Here is a 22,413-nt window from a genome sequence, read left to right as displayed (position 1 = left end):
CTTTTGGTCCTAGTGTGGCAGTGCTCTCTTGCCTCTCATTGGCTCATCTCCCATGGTCCCCGAGAGTCCAGGTCTTACCCTTGCCCACTCTTCTGCTCTAGGGAAACTATTCTCCAGCCTTTGCCACACCCACACCCTATAGTCCCCACTTCTGCCTCCTACTTCCCAGTTGAGTTTCCTGTCTTTCTAGTTAAGAGTTTTTTAAGGAGCCCCTGAGTTAATACTAGACAGTCAGCCTGTCTACACCCCCTTAGCCTCCTCTTTCAGCCCTCAGCGCCAAGGGGGCAGGTGTGCCTCTCATAAATTCTAGGGTCCTGAAGTTCTGGGGTTTATGTTTGGAAGCCTAGAAGATCAGGCTTGCTAAGAATAACTATGTCTTGGCCTGCCTGGCACAGGAAAAACAAATCTCCATATATTGTCAGCTGATTGATTGGCAGGACCTCAGGAACACTGATGGCCATCCAAGAAACACAGGTGTCCAGGGCACCTGGCTCCGGGCAGGTGGAGCCTGCTGACAACCCATGGAAACTCTTATTTGTGGGCAGACTTTCCACTCCTCGCCCCACCCTGCTGCACGTGGCTCTGAGGCACCTCTGTGAAGGCAATGACTTGAGACACACAAACATGGGTTTGGAGCACAAGCCCAGAGTCAGAAGCCAGAATGAGCCCAGGAGGTGAGCAGCATCCCCCTGCTCCCTGCTAAGCCAGGCGTACAGTGAGGCTCAAGGCGAGGAGACTTCCCTGGGATCCTGCACCTCTCCGAGGCAAGGCCAGAGTCTGCCAGCACCCTCGGCCAAGACCAGCACCAAGTGACTCCCAGAAGAATTTGACAAAACCCTCCCCACAGCGGGACACTTTAACATCCTCAGAAATGATGTTAGGTGGACCCAAAGGAAGTAAGGAAAGAGAATTCTGAGACACATAATCAATGACTTCGAAACTATATATATTCTCCAAATAAGGTGTATGTATGTAAAATATCCATGGAACATTTCTAACTATTGGTGTGTGTGGGTATGTGTACGTGTGGTTGTAAAGAAAAATTTCAAATTATAGAAAGTAAAAGTTATACATTCCCATCCTCAAACCATATAATTCAGTGAAACTAGAAATGAATTACAAAAAGGTAGCAATAATAGTGGGAAAACTCTGGGAACAAAGATACAAACATACAAACATCAGTTGTACTCTAAACAGATTCTGTTTTGAACAAGAAGTAAAAACTTCAAATTCAGGCTTCTTCTTCTTCTTCTTTTTTTTTTTTTTTAAAGGAAGGAATTTTTTTTTAACACCTTTATTCTCTTTATCATTTGTATGTGGTGCTGAGGATTGAACCCAGGGCCTCACATGTGCTAGGCAAGCGCTCTACTGCTGAGCTATCACCCCAGCCCCAAATTTAAGCTTCTTGAAAATTAATAAACATGAGAACACTACATGATAAAATGTATGGGAGATGGCCCAACTGAGCTCAGGGGAAAATTTGTAGCCCAAAGTGTTTTCTAAAATTAAACAACAACAACAACAACAACAAAAATGGAAAGCAAATAAAAATTTGATATGAGTCTAAAAAAATGACTAAAAACAATTAAAAGGAGAAACAAATTTGATACAGTTCAAAAGAGTAACATATTAAATTAGAAAAAAATAGTAAAATAGATCCTTAAAAACCAAGCTAGCATAGAGAGAAAGGATGGGAGAGGAGGGGAGGAGTAGGAAGGATAGGAAGGGCTGCAGAATAGAATAGACAGTATAATTGATGTATGTACATTCCATGTATGTATTATATGTCAAAATACATTCTGCTGTCATGTATGACTAAATAAATAAATAAAAGTCTAAAACAAACAAACAATCAAACAAAAAAAAACCAAGCTAGCTTTTTACAAAGACCAGCAGCACACATTTCTCATAAATACGAGTAGTAATCAAGAGATGAACAAATAACAACCCTAGAAATGAAAACTGAACTGACACCACGGATATACACAATTTTCAAAGTTATAATAAGATAAATATTTGAAATCTGGATAGGGTGGACAATTTCCTTGAAAAATAAATGACCAAAATTAACTTGAAAAGAGTCAGAAAAACATGAATCTAATACCCATAGGAGAAACAGATAATTATTGATGAACTAGGAAGGGGTACGGCAGAGTGATGGACAGGTGAAGAAGAGGACCAGAGTGAGGCCAGGCCTGGGGAGCTGACAGGGGACCTTGTCCATAGCTTCCCATTTTTGCCAAGGTCCCTCTGTTGCCCTGATCTCCACATGAGCCCAGGTACCCCATTCTGGGATTGGGGCTCCCAGGTCTCCTTCTTAAACTTAGGACCCTGGAGCCTCAGGTCTAGGTCCTCCAAAGCTGAGCTCCAAACCATCAATGCCAGGAGAGGGGCGGGGGAATGATACCAGGAACAGGCGGAGGCAACAGCAGGTACGGAGTAGGGGGACAGGATATGACCTGTGCAAAGTTCCTAGCCTGTAGCTGGCAGCATAGTCACAGTCCTTATGTAACCATGGGACAAAACAAAACAAAGCCAAACAAAACACTTTCCCCTTCTTGGGCCACTGCCAGCAGCAAGAGGGTCACTGTCCTGCGAGACAGAGCCAGGGGACCTTTACACCAGGACCCTGCCCACTGCTCTAGCACCCTGTGAGAGTCCCAGGGCCTCAGGGACATGACCCTCACTCCCTCACTCTGCCTCCTGAGAGCCATGCAGCAGCACTTCTCCTGTCCCAACAAGCCAAGGACTGGCACTTTCTGATTCATGGGGGCCTGAGGGGAACCTCAGCAGGACTGTGACTTTAAAGCCCACTGCAGGGGCCCAGGTGGACCAGGGGGTCTCCTCCCTGGAAGGCCCTGGAGCTTCCTGAGGGCTTTGGGGAGCACCCTGGATGTGCTCAAGGACGCTCTCATCTTCATCCCAAATAGGGAGAGAAGGAGGGTGGCCTGCCAATGGCTGGCTTTGCTCAGCTGCATGTCACCCACCTCTGAGAGGCCCTACCACCCTGCCACGCGTCCTCCCCACCTGCCGCCCAGGACAACTTCAGGGAGATCACACGGGAATCACACGGAGGAGAGAGGTGCTTTCAAGGAAACAAGGCCTTGAAAGGAACCTCCCTTCTGGGGACCTCCTTTCCTTCAAGGGTGCCCCCAACTCCTTTCTCCATTTTGCCCATCTTCAGGTGAGGTTTAGCTTTCCAGGTGGGGAACACCATGGAAGGTGGCGCAGGGCCAACATCTCAGAGAGTCTTCCAGGTTAGGGAGCATCCTCCATGACTTATTTTAAGTAGATTTTTTAAGAGCGATTTTAGAGTGATTTCCTCAGGAAAATTTAACACAAAGTGGAGAGTTCCTGTATCCTCCTGTTCCCCACACAGGTCTAGCCTCCTGACCACTGACACCCTACACCAGAGAAGTACAGACATTACTGCCAATGAACCTACGTGGCACCTCACTATCATCCAGCCCAGTCCACACCAGAGTACACACCAGTGTACACTCTAGGGTTTGTACCAATGCAATGACACATATCCACAGAGAATTAAACAGGCAGTTTCTCTGACCTAAAAATCGCGTCCTCTGCCTGCTCATCCCTCCCTCCGTCTCACACTTGGCTACCATTCATCTTTCTACTGTCTCTGTGGTTTTACCTTTTCCATGGAGTCATACCATCCGGGGCCTTTCAGACTGGATCTTTTGCCGCAGTCTGGCTGGGCACAAAATCACGAGCCACTCAAGCAGGAACAAAGTTTATTTTTTGAAACTGCCACCAATGTCCGGTACGCGCCCGGGAAGATTTTTCCACCCACGCGGCCTCCTCTCGGACCGCGGAGAGAGCTCCTCCCCCGGAACTCCCTCCTACTGTACTTCCCCAACCAATGGGAACTCTCCAGGAGTCCCGTAGCCGGCCTAGGTGAACAGCAGGAGTCCAATATCCATATGAATGCAAATCTTAACATAATCATATCATCTCAATGGCTAGCTGGCGTCACCTTTCGACCAAAAATGCCATGCATCATATACTTGGCTCTTAGCAATCTTTCACTGACTAATGTGCACTCAAGGGCCCTCAATAACGTTTCATGACCTCATAGCTCATTTCTGTAAGGTGCTTCATAGTGTCCCACTGTCCAGCTGTGTGACAGCTCATCCAGCCATTCCCCTCCTGATGGATATCCTAGTTGCTTCCAAGTGTGGGCAATTATGAAGAGATCTGCTGTGAACATCCACGTGTGGAAGACTTACGTCCACAACTCCTTTGGGTAAACACCAAGGGGCATGATTTCTGGATCTTCTGATAAATGTTCAGTTTTGGACTGAGCTTCCTTTTTCAATGGCTTTATTGAGTTGTAATGTAAATGCAATAAAGTCCCCCATTTTCAGTGTCCAGGTGGTGAGTTTGGGTGAGTACCTGTGGTCACGTTCACGTCATGCTCTATGGGTCTAAAGGTTTCCTGCTGCTGTCAGTCCCCTCTGATTGTCCCCTTGAAGTGCCTGCTCTTTGTCACTACAGCTTTGCTTCTTCCCGAATTCCATATAAATGGGAGCCTACAGTCATGGCTTGGGGTCTGGCTTCTTTCACCCCACATGCTTTTCAGATCCGCTCATGCTGGAGCCACCGGAAGTCTCCCCTTTCCTTGCTGAAGAGCACAGCACCATACATGGAGACTCGGTCTGTCTGCTGACCCACTAAAGGCTGTTCGGGTGGCTTCCTCTGGACAGAGGGAATTGCTGTGGACATTGTGCGTAAGTCTTTGTGGGCGGTTCTCCTGGGAGGAAGGGGTGAGGGCTCACTCGGGCCCACAGAGAGTGAGGAGTGGATGGGGAGCTCCACAGAAGGGGCAGCTCCTGCCTTCTCAGCCAGCCGCCTCCCTCCCCGCCTCCCTCCCCGCCTGGCCAGTTGCTCTGAACAAAAGGTCAGGGGCCCTGAGAGGGAGGGCAGTGTGTTTATTTCCGCATCTCCATGGTGCAGGGAAAACTGCAGTGTGGGGTGTACTGGGGGAGCGCCTGCGCCACAGCCCGCTGCTGACTTACCAGGGACCCTCACCACAATGGCGGCTTCCAGCACGTTCCAGCTGCCTCCTCCCGGCCCTCCAGGGCCCACCCAGATCTGGCCCCTCTTCACTTCTCAGGCCCCCCGGGCTCCAGGCTCCTCATGCTGGGCCTCTTGTGGGTCTCAAATGGTTTTTTGGCATGTGCCATCTCCCATGTCCCCACCCCACCATGAGGCAGCAGAAGCAGGGCCTGTTACCCTCCCTGGCAGATGGACTCAGAGAAACTGAGTGACTGGCAGAAAATGACCTCTCATGGGGGGTGACCCTCCTCTCACCTACATCCGCCCTCCATGGCAACCCCCATTGGTTTCCCTCCCCACCCCAAAGTCCGGCCCTCCCTCCAGAATTTCTCAGGCACCACAGACAACGGAGTGACAACTAAACATTATTTTAATTATTCACATGTAATGTACACAATGCACCAGGTACTGATCAAAGAACTTTCCAAATATTAGCTTGCCTAATAGGCAAATACAATCATCATTCCCATTTTACAGGAATACCAAGGCACAGAGAGGTTAAGGAACTGGCCCAGGGTCACACTGCTAGGAGGCCAGAGAGACAAGAGTTGACTCACACTTTTAGCCACTGCATTCTACTGCCCATGAATTTGTTTGGTTGTTTCTTTTCTAGTCACTATTTTTTTTCTAATGGTTTTATTGAGGTATAATTTATATACCGTAAGATTAACTTTTTTAAGTGTACAATTAAATCATGTCAGTAAACTTACAGAATTGTTTAACTCTCACAACTATCCAATTTGAGAACATTTCCATCGCTCCAGGAAAGATCCTCTGTGGCCATCTGCAATCACTGTTGGTCCTGACCCTCAGTCTGAGGCATCCACTAATCTATGTTCTGCCTTGAGATTTGCCATGGACATTCGTGGACGTGGAAACAATAAGTGGTCTCCGAGTCCGGCTTATTTATTTAGCATGATGCTTTGCTGCTCATTCACGCTGTAGGAGGTGTCACCTCTTCAGTCCTTTTTAATGGCCAAATGACATTACGCTGTATGGACAGACTGCATGGTGTCCCCATTCCCCTGCTGACGGACCTTTTCCATTATTTCCACTTTGGGGCGTGGTAGGTAATGCTGCCGTGTGAACATCTCTGTACAAGCCTCGTGTGGGCACATACTTCCCTTTCTTTCTGGGCACATGCCTACGAGGGGAGTTGCTGGGTTGTATGATAAATTTTTATCCGGCTTTTATGATAAACTGCCCGACTTCTTTCCAAGGTGCTGCAGCGTTTTCTATTCCCACACTCAGGAGCTTTGCAGCCTGGGAGGTACAGATTCAAATTCAGAGGGGACCTCGTGAGAGTCCTAGAACCAGCCTGGGGAGTGTAGCACGGCTGTCATGGGGCGGGGTGGGGCAGTGCATCAAACTCAGATTCTGCTCATGGATGTCTGAGAAACAGGTGGACAAGGAATCTACTGTCTACTTTCTGACCTACAAAACTGCCCTCTGGGACCAGAGAATTCAGGGGAAGTCCACAAAGTGCCATTAAGGCAAAAGAAAAACAGAAGTGCACAGTGGAGATGTCAAGGGTCTGCTCTCCAGAGGCAGGAAACCAGCTGAGCATGCGGGGCATAGGAGTTGTCCGAGGCCCTCAGGCGCTGGAAGCTCTGGGTTCCTGCCTCAAGAAACTTCTCTGATCTCCTTGGAGGGCGGTGAGAGATGAGGAGATGCAGAGGGGAAGCCCCAGGAGCCAGCTGCCTGGAACAGCCATCAGGCCACGTGAGACCAAGTCTCTGGGTGGCAGATGCTACCTGCCAGGGAAGACCCTCCCTGAGCTGTGTTGCCCTCCAGAAAGGGAGGAACACTGCTGCCCACTGTTAGCATGACAGCCCCAAGTGAGTCACTGATGCCCCAGGGGGCGGGAGGTCTGAAGAACAGGGCCAGGACAAGGGGCTTCCTACAGGCACCAGCATGGAGGCCATGGCTTTGCAGGATAGAAGGGGCAGCTGCCTTCCTTGCCTTAATGCCAAGCACTCAGGGCAGGAGGTGAATGTCCACCTGGAACCTGTGAAGGTCTTGTACGGAAACAGGTCTCTCAGATGTGAATAAGGTAGAAAGCTCTGGATTAGGACGGGTCCTGATCCAATGAGGGGAATTTGGACACAGAGGCCATGGAGAGCTCTGTGTGAAGACAGAGACACACAGGGAGTCTGTCACACAAAGATGGAGGTAGAGACTGGAGTGATGTAGCTATAAGCCAAGGAATGCAAGGGTTGCCAGCAGCCACCAGAAGCCAGAAAGACACTCTGGAGACCGTGGCCCTGAGAACACCTTGATCTGAGAGGTCTAAACTCCACAACTGTGAAAGAACATTTCTGTTGTTTACAGCCACTCTGTTATGGCAGCCCTTGGACACTGGTGCAGGGACCAAAAGCTGGGCTCAGGCTGCTACAACAAACCATACCTGCTGCAGGCAGCAAAGAGGGAAGAACGGGGGCAGAGAGGGTGCATGGAGGACAAGGTGCCTCTTTTACTTGTCTCCGGGCAGGAGGCCTGAAGAACAGGACTGAGACAAGAGCTCTGCATGGCTCCTGGCAGGACCAGCTGTAACGGTGGAGCTTCTGTCTCTGTGTCCTCTGCCACACCAGGAACAGGCACTGCAGACAGCAGCTCCACGGCAGTGCCAGCTGTCTGCACAGGCCTAGTCCCTCTTTGGCCACAGCTGCAGCTGCCAGGCCCCTCACCACCCCCACCCTGCTTGTGCGGTATGGTTTGTACCCTCATCCTTCTTCTCCCAGCAGCTGATATGCACACCAACTGTGACTGCCACCATGATGAGGCACTTTTTGTTTTTTTTTTTTTGTACCAGGGATTGAACCCAGGGGCATTTACCTACTGAGCCACACCCCTAGCCCTTTTTATGTTTTATTTTAAGACAGAGTCTTGCTAAGTTGCTTGGGACCTCAGGACTTCACTAATTTGCTGAGGCTGGCTTTGAACTTGTGATCCTCCTGCCTTAGTTTCCTGAGTCACTGGGATTACAGATATGCACCACCACACCTGGCAACATGGTGCTTCTTGACCAGGAGGGCTGTCATGCTTTTCTCTGCCTTCCTAGGCCTCTTCCTTCCTGATTCCCTGCTTGATGGACACAGTTCCTGCACACAGTTGATGCCCACTGAATACGGTTTGAGAATGAGGAACCATAACACAACTGGCCAGCAAGGCTGGAGAGAGTTACCCCAGCTTTATTAACAATCTGTTCACAGGCCATTCTCTTTGCTGAGTCGGCAGAGATGCATCAGGCCTCTAAATTGCCTTTAGAGTCCGCTTACCAAGCCTCATGCCGAGCCCATAATCCCCAAGCCAGAAGCTGCAGCTTTATCCTGAGAATGATCTCAGTTCTCACCAGTGGCCAGAGCATGGACAACAGGAGCCAGAGGCCAGCACACTGGGCAGGTGGAGGTCTGCACACTCTGTTTTCACCATGTCATAGCACAACATCCAGCATAGAGATCAGGGGCACCCGGCTGGAGGTTGAGCTAAAGCTGACCTGTTTCTGGTCACCCACCCTGCAGCCAGCTTGTCCTGGGCAGAGGGTCCCTCTGTGAGGAGGGACCAGCCACTAAAACATTTTTTAGGCACGGATGGGATTTTACATTCACATAAGTCTGGGTAAAGGTCCTTGCTTGGCACTGGGGAGTGAGGGGACTTCACAGAGCCCAGCTGGGCTGGAACCCAGATAGCTCCATGGTGACTCAGCCTGACTGCTGCTTCACCAGGATGCTGTGGGCTCCAGGAGAACCAACAGCCACTTATGACCACTCATGTGCCCCTTGGGCAGCTTCCCCTAGCCACAACGGCACAAAGCAGAGGATGGTTTGAACCCGGGGAGTTTGCAGTGAACAGGACCATTTAAAGGGGTCTGTGCCTTAACTGTGCCTGCTCTGGGTGGCCAGCAGTCTACACACACACACCCCCACAGCACGGGAAAGTGACTGCTGTCCAGCCAAAGCCACTATTCAGGGACATATTGGTAGCTCTGTGGCCCTCTTTCTCAGGATGTGTTCGGCTGGGTAGCTGGTGAGCTAGAGAACTGACCATGACCTTCCATGCCAGTTAAGTCCACAAAACTCAGCTGTCAGCTGGGCATGGAGGAACAGGGTCCCCAAGAGTGACGTGGCTATCTTGCCTCACCTGGCATGAGGGCTCCAGCGGTAGGACAGCCCTCGGGGTACAATGGGTGAGCTGAGGTCTGGTCACATCAAATCGACATGGTCATGAGATTGGAGCTTAATGGGTGGGCATCTCCAGCAGAGCCCAGGACACTGGCCTGGCTAGGTCCAGCCTGAAGACTGGGACTTTCCAGAACTGGCCTGAACTCATGGCTTCCTGAGAGAAACAATGCAGGGGAAAGGGAGCAGCAGGCCCAGCCACAGATGGCACATCCTGTACACGGGCTTGCAATGGCCTTCCAAGTAAACAAATGACACTGTCCCCAGTTCAGCCTCTCAGTTTCTCTTCCACGGTGAATTCAGCTGCATGCTCTGGGGCTGAGCAGTCCTCCTCAGAATGGCCTGATGGTCTGTGGGAACCCAGACTCCCAACTCAATCTCGGCTGCAAGAGCCAAGCTCAAGGTGTGGGGGGAGGGAGGCGGCGATGTCAGCCCACAGACTGTCCTGTGTGTGGAGTCCCTGGCTCCCCGGGAACCTGTTCTCCGGTATCCAGTGGGTGTCACCCTGCAGCATCTGCTGTTGAACCTCTGGGTCTCAGGGATGAAGCAGCAGCCTAGAACCTGAGCTCTAGCAGGAGAGCAGAGGCCAGGAGGGCTGTGTGACATTAGATGGTCCCAGCTTAGAGCTCTGCAGTGTGGGGGTGGGAGGTGAGGCCTGGAGAAGGAAGGGCTCCTCTTTCTACACAGGTCTTGGATGATCAGTTACTGGCCTAATGTCCTCACTGGGCTTGCGCCTCTGGGTCCTTTGCCTCAGTTTACACAATGGGAAAGAACAGAATCTTCCTCTTCCTTTTGCCCTACCTTAATAAGAGGCAGCTGGGAGGATGAGGCAGAGCAACAGAAGATGTGGGGTCCCACGAGGGAAGCTCGTCTGGTTGTCTCTTGCTATGAGTAACCCCCTACATGCATCTCCTGCACCCTGACACCCCCCGCCACCTCCCATCAGTCCAGGGATGGAAAAGGACATCACTGGCACATTCCAGAATGAGGCACGCACACAGACTTTACTGGATGACTGGGTGTCACCCACTGGCTTTAGGTCTTAGATGTATGGTGAGAACAAGCCACAGCTGGAACAGCCATGTCTCAGGGACACAGACCTCTGTAGAAGATATCTAGAAAATTCCAGGCCACCGAGGAGGCAGGGCGTGCAGTGGGCAAACCCACACTAAAGTGTCTGGCCAGATTCTGTCAGAGGCCCAAGCCAGGGGACTGGTCCAATGGCCACTTTGCCAGCTACATCCTCTGCTCCTACATTACTAGTCACCCAGAAAAGGGGGGCGGGGAGGTGGGGAAGGATAAGGAGTTGATAGCCAGGATGCAGAGGAGAGGGCAGGGGTTGCGAAGAGCCCAAAGGAGGGCTGGGGCCAGTACTGACTGGGCAGACTCTCAGAGGAAGACCTGGCTACATGGTCTCAGGTCCTCAGAGGCCTTCCTTCACAGCCAGCAGAGACTGTGGGGTGCAGGGCTGGGCACGAACAGGTGAAGGGTGGAGGGTTTGAATGCCAGGGTGGAAGCTGTTCTACAGCCAGCTCCCAGTCCCTGAGGAGAGATGCCCCTCTGACCAGGCAAGGCAGAACTCTGCCCAGTACCACCTACATCTTCTCACTGGGTGTTGACCTGCTCAAGGGCAGGCAGCTGATGAGGGCTGTGGTAAGACAGATGACAGACCAGGCCCAGGGCTCCCAACCCAGCCCTGCGGTTCCTGCACAGGGCAGAAGCTGTGGATACTGGTCACACAGTGGCAAACAACTGGCCCACGTCACCTGGGGCTTCCCCTGGGCTGGCTCTTGGGCCTGATCAGGAAAGGGTCACAGGCCTAGGTCCTGACCCCTTCCAATGCCTCTGCCAGGCAGGACAGCACCAAGAAACAACAGTGGTTGCATTTTGTTAAAAACTATTTTGTTTCATTAAAAACTAGCTCTGAATATGGAGAATATACATCCAAGAAAGACAATCTAATATTATTTGCTCCATGAAGCAACATTCGCTGAGTCTCCTGGGTGCTGCATCTTACCCAGCACTGTGTGCCCCACTGTGGGTTCTGCGGGGCTGGGAGAACTCTGAGGCACTGGCCTGCCCTGGAACAAGGCTCCTCCCTAGGTTGGTGATTCTACTGGTGAAAGGCCACTGAACAAGTCCAGATCCTGAGGATAGGCAAGGCCTTGGAGCAGAAGCCTGAGAGCATCATGTTCCTTGGAGAGCAGGAGACGGCACTGGGAAGAAAGCCAACTCAAGTCCCAAGATCATGCAGAGGTCTAGGGGGTGCTGGCTCTGTGCCCAGAGGCCCAAGGAGGTCACTGCTGGCTAGACCCTTCCTGGGAAAGGAAGTAGAAGGAAAACTTGGGATCCAGCAGTCTTCTATATCCCAGAGAAGCAGGCTGGGCCCAGCTGCTCCCCTTAGGGCTGGTAACTATGAGGCTCATGAGAGACTCATCAGGGCACTCTGGACAGCAGGGCTCTTCTGCTCAGTGTCCCTCTCCAGGCCCTGGCATGCTAAGCAGAGACTCTTGGGTGGCCTGGCATGGGTGCTCCCTCATCTCAGCCTGGGCCCAGTCAGGCCAGGTCTTCCTTTTGAGGCTGGGCTGGCAGAGCCAGTGGGCACAGGTGGGTAGGAGGTTTCCCTGTCCCATGGAACACCTCCCGGGGTCCCCTCACCTCTCACCTTGTCCTTGGTGAGCCAAGCAGCTCCATGTTTAGTCTCCCCTCCACACCCAGCTAGACGGACACTGTGGGATTCAATTCCCATGGTCACTTCCAGCCTGTATTCTGCAGGGATTCCACATCAAGCCCACAGCCCAGGAGAAAAAAGAATTATGTGCTCCTGGGGCCCAGGCTTGCACCTGTCCCAAGGGTGTCCTGGCTCCACACACATACGCCTCCACAGAGGGTGTGCAGGGCCAGGCAGCATGGAGTGGGGTCAGAAGAGGCTGGGAGAGGTCTGGGAAGGTGTGTCATGGTCCCGAATGTACTGCAAGATGTCCATCTCATCCATGGCTTGGATCTGCTGCTGCTGCTGCTTCTGCTGCCCCGCCATGCTCTCAGTTGCACCTGCTCTGAGGGGCATAGGTGGCTTGCTGGGCAGTGCCGGTTTTGCTGCCACTGGTGGCTTGGGCTTAAGCTGGGGCTTGGGTTTGGGCTCAGCCCCCAGCTTCAGAATCTGGTCCAAGTCCTCTTCAACTCTAGGGAACCAAAGGAGCAGCCCTGAGCATAACGACCCCCTGTGAAGGCGCCAAGACCCCCAGGCAGCACCTCTCCACACAAGGGCACTGGGCAGCTGCCCAGACCAGCCCATGACAGGCCTGGCTCCCCATCCCACCCAACCCCAGGGAGAAGCCAAAGGGCAGTGCTCTTCCCTCCACCCCATGGCACAGGGAGCAGAGCCAGTCCCCCAGACACTCCTGAGAATGCTCTTCAGGTGACCTCTCTCTAAGCCTGCTGGCCTATTCAGGGGACTTTCCCTCCAGTCCTTTAGAAATAACCGTCCACTGGCAAGCCCTGCTCTGGGACAAGCACTTCAGACACATTATCCCTTTTGTCCTCAAAACACCACTCCAGGGAGGTGCACCCATGTGTCCACCTTGTAGAGGGGAAGCTGGAACCCAGGGGGCTGAAGGCCCAGCTAAGAGGATGTGTATCCTCACCCGGATTTGTGTAAGGATCAAACAAGACCTTAGAGACCAGCATGCAGCCAAACCAAGTTCACCCAGAGAAAGAGTAACTGAGGGGCCTGAAGTTGTGGTGATGTGGGGTCTGCCTGCCTCTCTCTGTGGGCCACACAGGTGCTGAACAGGCCCAGTGAGGGCCCACCAAGACTCACTCATGGCTCACACCTCTGACTGTCCACGGTAAAGTGACAGTCATGGAGGACCATCTCTAGGTATGAATGGCAGGGAAAAAGGCCATTGCCCACCTCTGCTCTGGGCCTGGTGCAGGCTCCTGCTGCTGGCTCTTGGGAAAGGAACTCGATTCCCAGAGGCCAGATATACACTGGAGGACTCACTCGACCTGCCACCCACCCAGCACCATGCTGGGTGCCTGTTATGGCCAGGCAATTCCACATGTATTCAATTGTTTAATAATGTCAAAACAGTGTCTGGTGGCAGATATTGGCCTTATTTTATAGACATGAAAACGTAGGTGCAGAGAAGTACAGGGCCCTGCCTTGGTCTGCACAGCTATCCTGAGGACAGAGAATACTTGGCCCACATGTGGCTGGCTCTCTTGGGGGCATTCACCTTCCTGGGGCACCTCTACATGGAAGCCCCTTCTCCAGTCCCAGAAAGAAGCTGCTCCTGTGCCCGACAGTTATCTCCATAGGCATCCTCGGCCATGTTGGCTTGGGTGAGGGGGACATAGGCACGGAAGAAAAAGGACCTGGGGAGCAGGTGCAACTGGCCTCTCCAAGCTTTGGTTCTCTATCTATAAAACTGGATCAGCAGCACCGCCCGGCAGGGTTGCCAGCACTATGCACAGAGGTGCTGGCTCTGCAGCGGCTGCTATTCTTTGTCCTGTGGCTCCTTTGGCTGGTAGCCTCAGGCCACTCCACCTTCCTGGTCTTTGGTGGCCCCATCTGTAAAGTAGGAATGCTCTCACTCTGCCAGCCTTGCCAGGATTTGTGTAAGGATCAAACAAAATCCAGATGGAAAGTGCTTTATAAATCTAAAAAATACTGCAGGTGCCAGTCGACATTCACTGGGCACTGAAGAGAGCAAGCACAAAGCACAAAGGAGCAATGCCTAGGTTCCTTCCCCAGGGCACCCTGAAAGCCAGTCCAACAGGATTCACCAATTGCAAACATCCTGATGTCACTGAAGGCTGGGAAGCGCATGGCCAGAGCAGGTGAGGAAAGCTTCCCAGGAAAGGGAGCAGGGCAGGCCCAGCATGAGGGGAGTTAGGGAGGGGAATCCTGGAGAAGGGCGTAGCAGAGAGCAAAGGTCTGGAGGTGGGAACGAACTGGCAGAGGAGCCAAGCAGGACGACAGCGGAGGTTTCTTGCCCTGAGCAGCATATCCCAACCGCAGAACCAAGAGTATCATCTGCTCAGACACCGGCTGGGTTGGGTAGGGGCAGAACAGAGCAGAGGTGCCTTGATCAGAACTCTCTGGCTCTGCATGGCCTGGCAGAGCCTGTGTGAGGGTGGAGGTGGCTGGCACAGCATCCCCAGAGGGGCTGCCGGCCAGGAACCTGCCATCCACAGAGCTTCTGGGGGAGAACTCCTGCAATGGGCAGAGACCCCTGGGAGGTAATTCTGAGCTTGCTCCAGATGAACAAAAAGTATCCTTCTGGTCCAAACCCAGATGGACCCACTAATGCCTCTCTATAGAGAGCAGCTGCACAGGGTTCAGGGAGATTTTGGGAGGTGTCACTGTCTGGCTGCTTCTGGAAGTTTAGCTCAGTTGTGCCCCAGCTCCCTCCAAGCCAAAGCACCTCCTCGGCTCCCCAGCATCAGCCACTGGTTCCTTTACATTCTCCAGTGGAGGCCAAGGGTAACCAGGGAAAGCTGAGAGTGACTGAATTATCTTAAAACAGGGGTCTTTAGGAAAACGAAGCAGCAGTTAAAAGCCCGTGTCACATTTCAGGCGAAGCAGCTGCTATAGAACTAGTCTGAAGCTGGATTTGCTATGCGGTGGGAGGCTGTGGGTGGGAGGCCATACAAAGGTACTGTAGTCATTCTTGGGATACAAGTGGCTGCTTAGGCTCCCTCTTTCCAAGCACCCTATTTCCATGGGGGCTCCCCGAGACACACTTAGGAACAGGTCTCACTAACACGAGGTTCAGTCCCACTCTCTTCGAGACCCAGCTTTGGTGGGGTCTTCTAGTGTGGGGTGAGGAAGTCCTAAAGTCCCTGTAGAGGACAGAACTTGGCTAAAGATCAAAACCAGAGGCCAGCCCTGATGTGTCTGCAGAACCGGAGGAACATAGGCTCCTCAGTGCCAAACCCTGCTCGTGTCCCACCCTGTGCTGCCTGGGGATGGCTGAAGCTCAGGCTGCTGACGAAATGAATGGAGGGGTAAGAGCATCAAAGAAGGGATGAAGTGGGGAGGGAATGGCTGCTGGAGAGCTTTGTTCTATAAGAAAGTCTAATTACTCCTGAGTAGGAACACAGCAGACACAAGAAGAATGAAATATGGCTCTTGCTCTCAAGAAGCGAATTCTTCATTACCAGATGTTGTTAGAGTGAAGGGAGGATGCAGGGCTCACATGCTGTGAGCAGGGATTCCCAAGGTGCTCTGCAGGCTGCTAAGAGACATGAAGGAAGGGTTCCAGGGACCAATGAGAAACATGACATGTCTGCCCAGATGACAGGCCTGCAGGAGTCCTGCCTAGCATTGACATTTCCCCAAATCACGTGGCCACAGAACCCTCTGAAGGTAGCCTAATAACACTCCACTCTACCATGCTTTGCCAAAATTAGACTGGTAAATATGGATTTATTTATTATTTATTTAGGTACAGGGGATTAAACTCAGGGGCACTCAACCACTGAGCCACATCCCCAGCCCCATTTTGTATTTTATTTAGAGACAGGGTCTTGCTGAGTTGCTTAGCACCTCACTTTTTGCTAAGGTTAGCTTTGAATTCATAATCCTCCTGTCTCAGCCTCCCGAGCTACTGGGATTACAGGTATGTGCCACCATACCTGGCTAATAATGGATTTAGAATAAATACACTGGAGAGGTCCCATAAGAACTGCCCCTCTAGGATATACTCAGCCTGGCCCTGCTGCTCCCTAGGATGATCCAGTATTGGCTTTCCTGCTGCCTCAGTTTCCTCCCTGATGAAATAACAGTTATCCTGGTTCCTTTCACCCTGCTGGAATGTTAGAAGCGAGGACACAGGATGAAAGTGAACAGATGTCAGGGGCCTTGGGGAAATGTAAACACAGAAGCCATCGCAGTGACTCAGGCTTGGTGGGCACTTACAGGGCTATCTAATAGCCTGGGGCTCCTAACAAGGGGTGCAGATGACAGCCTCCTGGGACTACATGCCTCGGTGCCACATAAACTGTTCCTAGAAAGAGGCATCTCAGCTTCCTGTAAATGGCCAAGCACACCCTATATTCTGGGGTGCAGATGAGGACACTCGCTCAAGTCTGAGCATGCTGAGAACATGGTTGCAGAGGCCCAGGGAGAACTCACAGCTCCTGCAGGGAGGTGAGCACCCAGCCTCCAAGTGCTCAGAGTTCCAGATGGAGTGCAGGCCAGGACAGAGGCAGGAGAAGCTGCAGCTTCAGACAAGTGACCTCTCCCATGCTTGATTTTGTGTAAAATGCAAAGAACAGTAGCTGCTTTGGGGGCTGTTGTGAAGATTAAATAAGTTGTAGAGTCTCCTACACTGCCGGACACACAACAAGTGCTCAGGAAACAGCAGCCATCATCCCTCTGATGGGACCCTCCCAGGGGATGGGCCATTGTAGGTACATCTGAGCTCTTCTCCCTCTGGGAGAGACACATGCTATGAATTATCAATTTTATTTGTTCCCAAACACATCTATGCCAGTTACACTTGCTCTTGAGTTATGTAATTTAATTATCATTCTTTACACATAATGGAATGTATGTGAGAAAGGAAACTGACTGGCTGAACACTGAAGTTCCCTCACCAGCTGAGCTGCCCTGGATGCAAATCCCATCCCTGCCTCTTGGTTATTCCCAGCCGAAGGCCTTGAGTAGGCCAGGATCCCTCCCCTTGGAGGCCAAGGCTGGTGAACTTTCCCATCCTGGGAGGGGTCGCTGGCTCAGAGCTGAGAAAACCCCCTGGGACAATGGTACCTGAACAGCTCTTCAGATGCAGATCTGAGGCCCCGGCCTGATGTGGGCCCTCCATTTTCACAGGCGGCTGGCAGCAGTAAGGGGTCACCCAGGGGGACGGCCCCACCAAGGTCAGGGTCATCAAACAGCTTCAGGGCTGTGGGGAAGGCAGCAGCAGAGTGGTCAGAGCAGCTCTGGCTCATCTTTAGCTGCTGGGGACAGAGCAGAGACACTGCTCCAGCCTCCTAGCCACCCAGGTGAGTGACAAAGGAAACTAGAGAAAAGGGAGCAGGTGCATGCAAAAGGGTGAGGACAGCAGCCCCTGTGGGCCTAGGACACCCATCTGTCTCTGCCCCACTCCAGTTTCTAGTCCTGACTGGCTTCCCGCTGCTCTAGGTGAAACTTCCTCTTGACTCACCAGTCACGGTCCCAGGTCCAATACAGCTAGACCCCTCAGCTCACCCCAAAGTCACAGTGTCTTCCAATGAGCTAGGACTGAGTGGCACTGCCAGCCAGGGGTGCTTGCTGCCATGGGGTCCCTGAAAGTCACTGTCCTGCTGAAGTCCCTGTCTACAGGAAGCCTGCCTCCCCGTCTGGGCTGCTCTCAGCTGCCCTTTGGGAGTGTCAACCGTGGCTTCTACTTGGAATGCCTTTCCTTGGCAGTCTGGCTAACTCCAGCCAACATTCACGACCCAGCCCGGCTACAGGCCAGGCTGGTTACACTGCCACCCAGGAAGTCTTGCCTGCTGTTCCATGGGAACCAGTGTTTCTGCTCAGCCCTGGTACAGGCTCATGCTACTCTGCAATAGTCAGGTAATGTCCTGTCTCCCTGTGGGACCCTGAGAATGCGGGGACCGGTCTTATTCCTCAGTGTGTTTGGGGTTTGGACATCAGTGGGTGCTCACCAAGTACTGTCTGAATCAATGGGTGACATCCACTCCCTCCCCCTGGAGGAGAATTTGGGGAATCAGAAGGAAAGGTCAGACAGGGACAGGCAAAGTCCCTAGGCTGCCAGCTCTGCATCGACCCTTCCAGTGGGGTCTATGCAGGTGACACAAAATGTTAAAATTAAAATCATGGGCTGGGGATGTGGCTCAAGCGGTAGCGCGCTCGCCTGGCATGCGTGCGGCCTGGGTTCGATCCTCAGCACCACATACAAACAAAGATGTTGTGTCCGCTGAGAACTAAAAAATAAATATTAAAAAAATTTCTCTCTCTCTCTCTCTCTCTCTCTCAAAAATAAAAAATAAAAAAATAAAATAAAATCATACAGCGTCGCACACACGTCCAAGGTGGGCCAGCAACCACCATCCATCCTAAGGGTGCCTAGAGGCCCAGTGCCCACATCTGTCTGCAGAGACAATGAAGGCACTTTTTCTCCAAGCAACAAAGAAACCTCTTCCTCTGTAGAATGTTTAGAATAATGTACAGCCCAAGAGTGTTCTGGATTGTAGGGACACCAGGTATGAGGGTGGATTTCTCAAGCAGAAAATCTCCATGAGCTGATCCTGTATTCCGTTGGAACAGGATAAAAGAGAGACTTACATCCCACTCACAAAGGATATTTGGGATAGAGGTCAGCCATCAAGCAGATACCGAGAGCAAAGGGAACTCATGCTAGGGTTTTACTTACAGTCCTGGGGTGTGTTCTTCAAGGGGCTCCGAGGGGACAGTTTCCTGCTTGGGCCAAAGAGTTCCTCATCAGGGTCCACCTCCTCGTCAAAGATGGTGAGCCGGGGTGAGGGCTTGGGCTTCACCGTCACCTGGGGGCCTTTCTTGGACTTCTTGGAGCTGGAGAATTGCAGACAATACACAAGGTAAGGACTAACTTGTGAGAGCCCCAGTGGCCTCCTAGTTGCACCTAGGCACTGGGCCCACAGTCTGAGACACACTGAGACACACCAGGCACTGGGCTTGCTGGAAGCTGAGGCCAGAAAAGACCAGGCCAAAAGGAAACCATGGGAATGCCAAAGCAGCCACGTCGAGCAATCCTGGCAGGCAGAGCAACTGAAGTGGCCCTTAAGTCAACAGACAGGTCCTCCTTCCCCAGGAGGGAGAAGTAGGCAGGCAGAGGGAGCTGGGAGGAGGCAGGTTTGCTTTACCATGATTGGACAACAAGTGGTGAGGCTCCTGCTACTGAAGCAGCCACACTCTGTGTTTGGTGTTGGGGACGGCAGGGAGAAACCAAGTGGCCATCTCAAGTAGATCCTGATGGTCAGATAGCTCCCAACTCTGAAGGCCCACTTGGGCCTCAGGCTGCTGCCTGCTCACAGGTCAGAGAACACGCTTTTGTTTCTGAGGTGGAGGCACCACTTGGGGACAGGCCTAGAGAGTCATCCTCTATAGCCACCTGGAGATGGGTAAACATAGTATGAGATAGGGACCTGGGAGAGCAAAAAGCACCCTTAGAAAGCCTTTGTACCCCCCGCCTCCATAAATGGGGTACCAGCCACTATTCTAATGAATGCTGTGGTCCCACTGGACAGTCTTCTTCAGGAAGCATCTGGGACTCAGGGTCCCACGTGGCTCTGCCCCACTCAGGTCTGATTAAGCCTGGTTACTGACTGGCTGAGAAGGTCCCTCTAGGCCAGCTTGTGGCAGGAGAGGCCCAGGATTTTCTGGGACATGGTAGTGGTTTATTTCTTGGTAAGAGGGATGGGCAGACATTCATGTGCTGCATGCTTACAACTTATGCACGTCACCCTAAGTGACACTAACAGTAAATAAACAAACTTGGTTCCATTTTAATGTTGACCCAAGCCCTTCGGCTGCTGCCCAACATAAGCCATTTTAAGATTTCGCAAACGAGAATGCACTTTTTACTGGAAACTGAAATCGTATGCGGCTATCTGCCTGGCGGGCAGTCCCACTGGACTGAGGTCACCCTCTGAGCTCAGGTTGGCAACACTATGTGGCAAAACTGTGCAGAGAGGCTGGCACTGCCCTAAACAGTGATGCAGACTAAACAGTGGCAGACAAAAATAACAGAATGCTACAGTGGCCAGGCACCGAGGTGACCATTCCCACGGTCGGTTAGATAGTGATGGAGTGCAGGGACTCAGCCCAGGGTCTGTTTCAGAAAACCCCATCCTAGTCCCTGACTTTCTCATCCAGTATACAGGCCACTGGGGCATGCCTCCACTCTGCGCCATCCCGAGGCCCTGTGGGGCTGGCACTGGGGGTGGGGTGAGGGACTCTCCATCCCAACAGCAAGTACTTTCCAGAAACTTGTGCTTTGGCTCCTCTTAAAACATGCAGCAGGAGGGCTCAGCTGCCCTTCATTCTCACCCATCAGGCACAGTCAGCGCAGTCTCATGACCCCTCAAAGTGGGTACCAATAGGGGCCAGGGACTCAAGGGAGATGGTCCCATCCCAGCCAAGACTCTGTGGGCAGAAATCCCAGGTGGAATCTGGAAATCGGGTTCAAATTTCCTGTGGAATGAAATGGCTCTGCCCTGTCACCTCTGTCCCTTGATCACTCATTGCAACCATCCTTTGCTTGGTCTCTGTCCCTGGATCTGGTAGGGACTGCAGCAGTGAAACCCCCAGCCCAGCACACCTGCACCTGGTCAGGCAGTTCCAGAAGTGCAGCCTGAGGCTGCGCTGTGGCTGCAGCAGCAGCAGCTTCATGTTCCATGTTCCCCATGGCCCCTTCCCTGCTTCCTGGGATCAAACCTGCATCCTATGCAGCTAATGGCCCCATGGGGCAGGAACAGTAGTTTCCATCAACCAGCAGTAGGAGAAAGCTCAGGGGTGTGTGTGTGTGTGTGTGTGTGTGTGTGTGTGTGTGTGCGCGCGCGCGCGCGCCTGTCAGCATGAATGAGACGGACTTTCCTTCTAGGGGGTTTCCCTCTCAAACTGTTCACACCTGCGTCTTTCTCCCTAGAGACGTTTGTGAACTTTTGTTAACTAAGATAAGGCAAACAAACGGCGTGGGGGGCTGCTCAGTCAGGCACTCTGCCCCACCCCACCCATTGGGCTTCCTGTCCCCCAATACTTCAGACCCCACCAAGGGGAGACAAAGGGTATCAGGAAACATGAAGCTTTGGAGCCTAAAAGCCTCATGGTTCTGATTGGCTCTGGGGATGTAGCAGTGGGCCTGGTCCAGAGAGATGCTTAATGAATACTAGATGGAAGGGTGGATAGGTGGAAGGGAAGAAAGAAGGGAGGGAGGAGGAGGCAGCTACTATCTGGGTGGTTGGACAGTTGATGGATGCAAGGAAGGAGGAGAGGAAAACAGGCAGGCAGACAGCACATCTCTAATTCAAACTTGTTTCTGCTTATTCCCCAGGGATGAGGGGAAAGCAAGTGAGGAGAGATGAGTTCCCAGCATCCATCTTAGCACTCATGTTTGGAAGGCGCCCCACTCCATTGCTCCCCTGAAGATCTCTTAGTCAACCAATGGGTCTCCCCGCCAGCCCGTCAGTCACCCTACCCATCAGCAACCTACCCCTTCCCTTGGAGAGCCTCCTATGACTAGCACTCATGCAGCACCTCCCTCATGCAGCCACCTGTGCTAGGTGATGTGGACAGACATGAATAAGACTTGCCACTGTGCCCAGAGGCACAGGGATGAGCACAGATACCCTGATCACTACCAAACAGGGGATACAGTATGTCACAGCCAGAGCAGAGGGAGGAGGGGTTCTTGGAGGAAGCGGTAGAGAGGTGGGCAGTGACCTCAGAGCCAACTGCAAGAAACCCTGTGTCTGCAGGAGCCCAACTTGGGCATGACCAGGAACCCAGGTCTCTAAGTGACAAGGAACCCCTCAGGTTTGCAGCACAGCGAGGGGAAGGGCAGCAAGCCTGGTTCTTCATGGAGCCTTTGCTCATGATCCTCAGAGAAAACAACCAGCCCCAGGTTGCAGAGCAGTGCGGGAGGCAGGCGAGGCCAGAGAGCTCCAGAGGCCAAACATGACCACAGAGCGGATGGTGAACGTGAGCCCTGTGCAGAGGGAGCTGTCTGTGCAGTTGCTGGGCCTTGCCCTCACTGACGGATGGCTGGGTCGGTAATTCCATCAGTCTCTGAGCCCTTCCTTCTCTCACTCCCTGGTGATCTTCCCCCCTCCTCTTCCTCCTCCTCCTCCACTCCTATATCAGTGTCCACCTAGCTGTTGGCAGACGCACCTCCCAGTGCTGCAACACCACCCGGCAGCCCACCTGGCACTGACGGGCGACAAATCCCTCACTGACGTGACAAAGGATGCCCTCTTCTCTTCCTCGACAGATTAGATTCTTGTCACCAGGGATGGGGCCCAGAGGCATCAAACAGAGAGGTCTTCAGAGAATGGGAGGGAAGCTCCTGGCATCCTGGTGAACATTCCCAGGTCACAGGGACCACTGGAAAGACAGTCTGGCTGCGTACAAGGCACACGAGGCAGGCAGGTCTAATGCCTAAGCACCCGC

General features: G+C 52.5%; 1 protein-coding gene across 1 annotated transcript in view; it reads right to left on the bottom strand.

The window, feature by feature from the left end:
- Positions 1-5,428: 5,428 nt before the first annotated feature.
- Positions 5,429-22,413, bottom strand: part of Hs1bp3 (HCLS1 binding protein 3) — a 36,715-nt gene continuing 19,730 nt past the window's right edge. Inside the window, exons 5-7 of the mRNA XM_015479942.2 lie at positions 18,641-18,798; positions 17,029-17,164; positions 5,429-12,436 (exon numbers count right to left, since the gene is read on the bottom strand). Coding sequence (XP_015335428.1) covers positions 12,175-12,436; positions 17,029-17,164; positions 18,641-18,798 — 556 coding nt within the window. The 3' untranslated portion in view covers positions 5,429-12,174. The remainder of the gene's footprint in view (positions 12,437-17,028; positions 17,165-18,640; positions 18,799-22,413) is intronic.

The sequence above is a fragment of the Marmota marmota genome, unplaced genomic scaffold, assembly GCF_001458135.2.
Source record: "Marmota marmota marmota unplaced genomic scaffold, marMar, whole genome shotgun sequence".
NCBI lineage: Eukaryota > Metazoa > Chordata > Mammalia > Rodentia > Sciuridae > Marmota > Marmota marmota.
The sequence above is the reverse complement of the archived record's forward strand: the minus strand, read 5'-3'. Positions and strand labels throughout refer to the sequence as shown.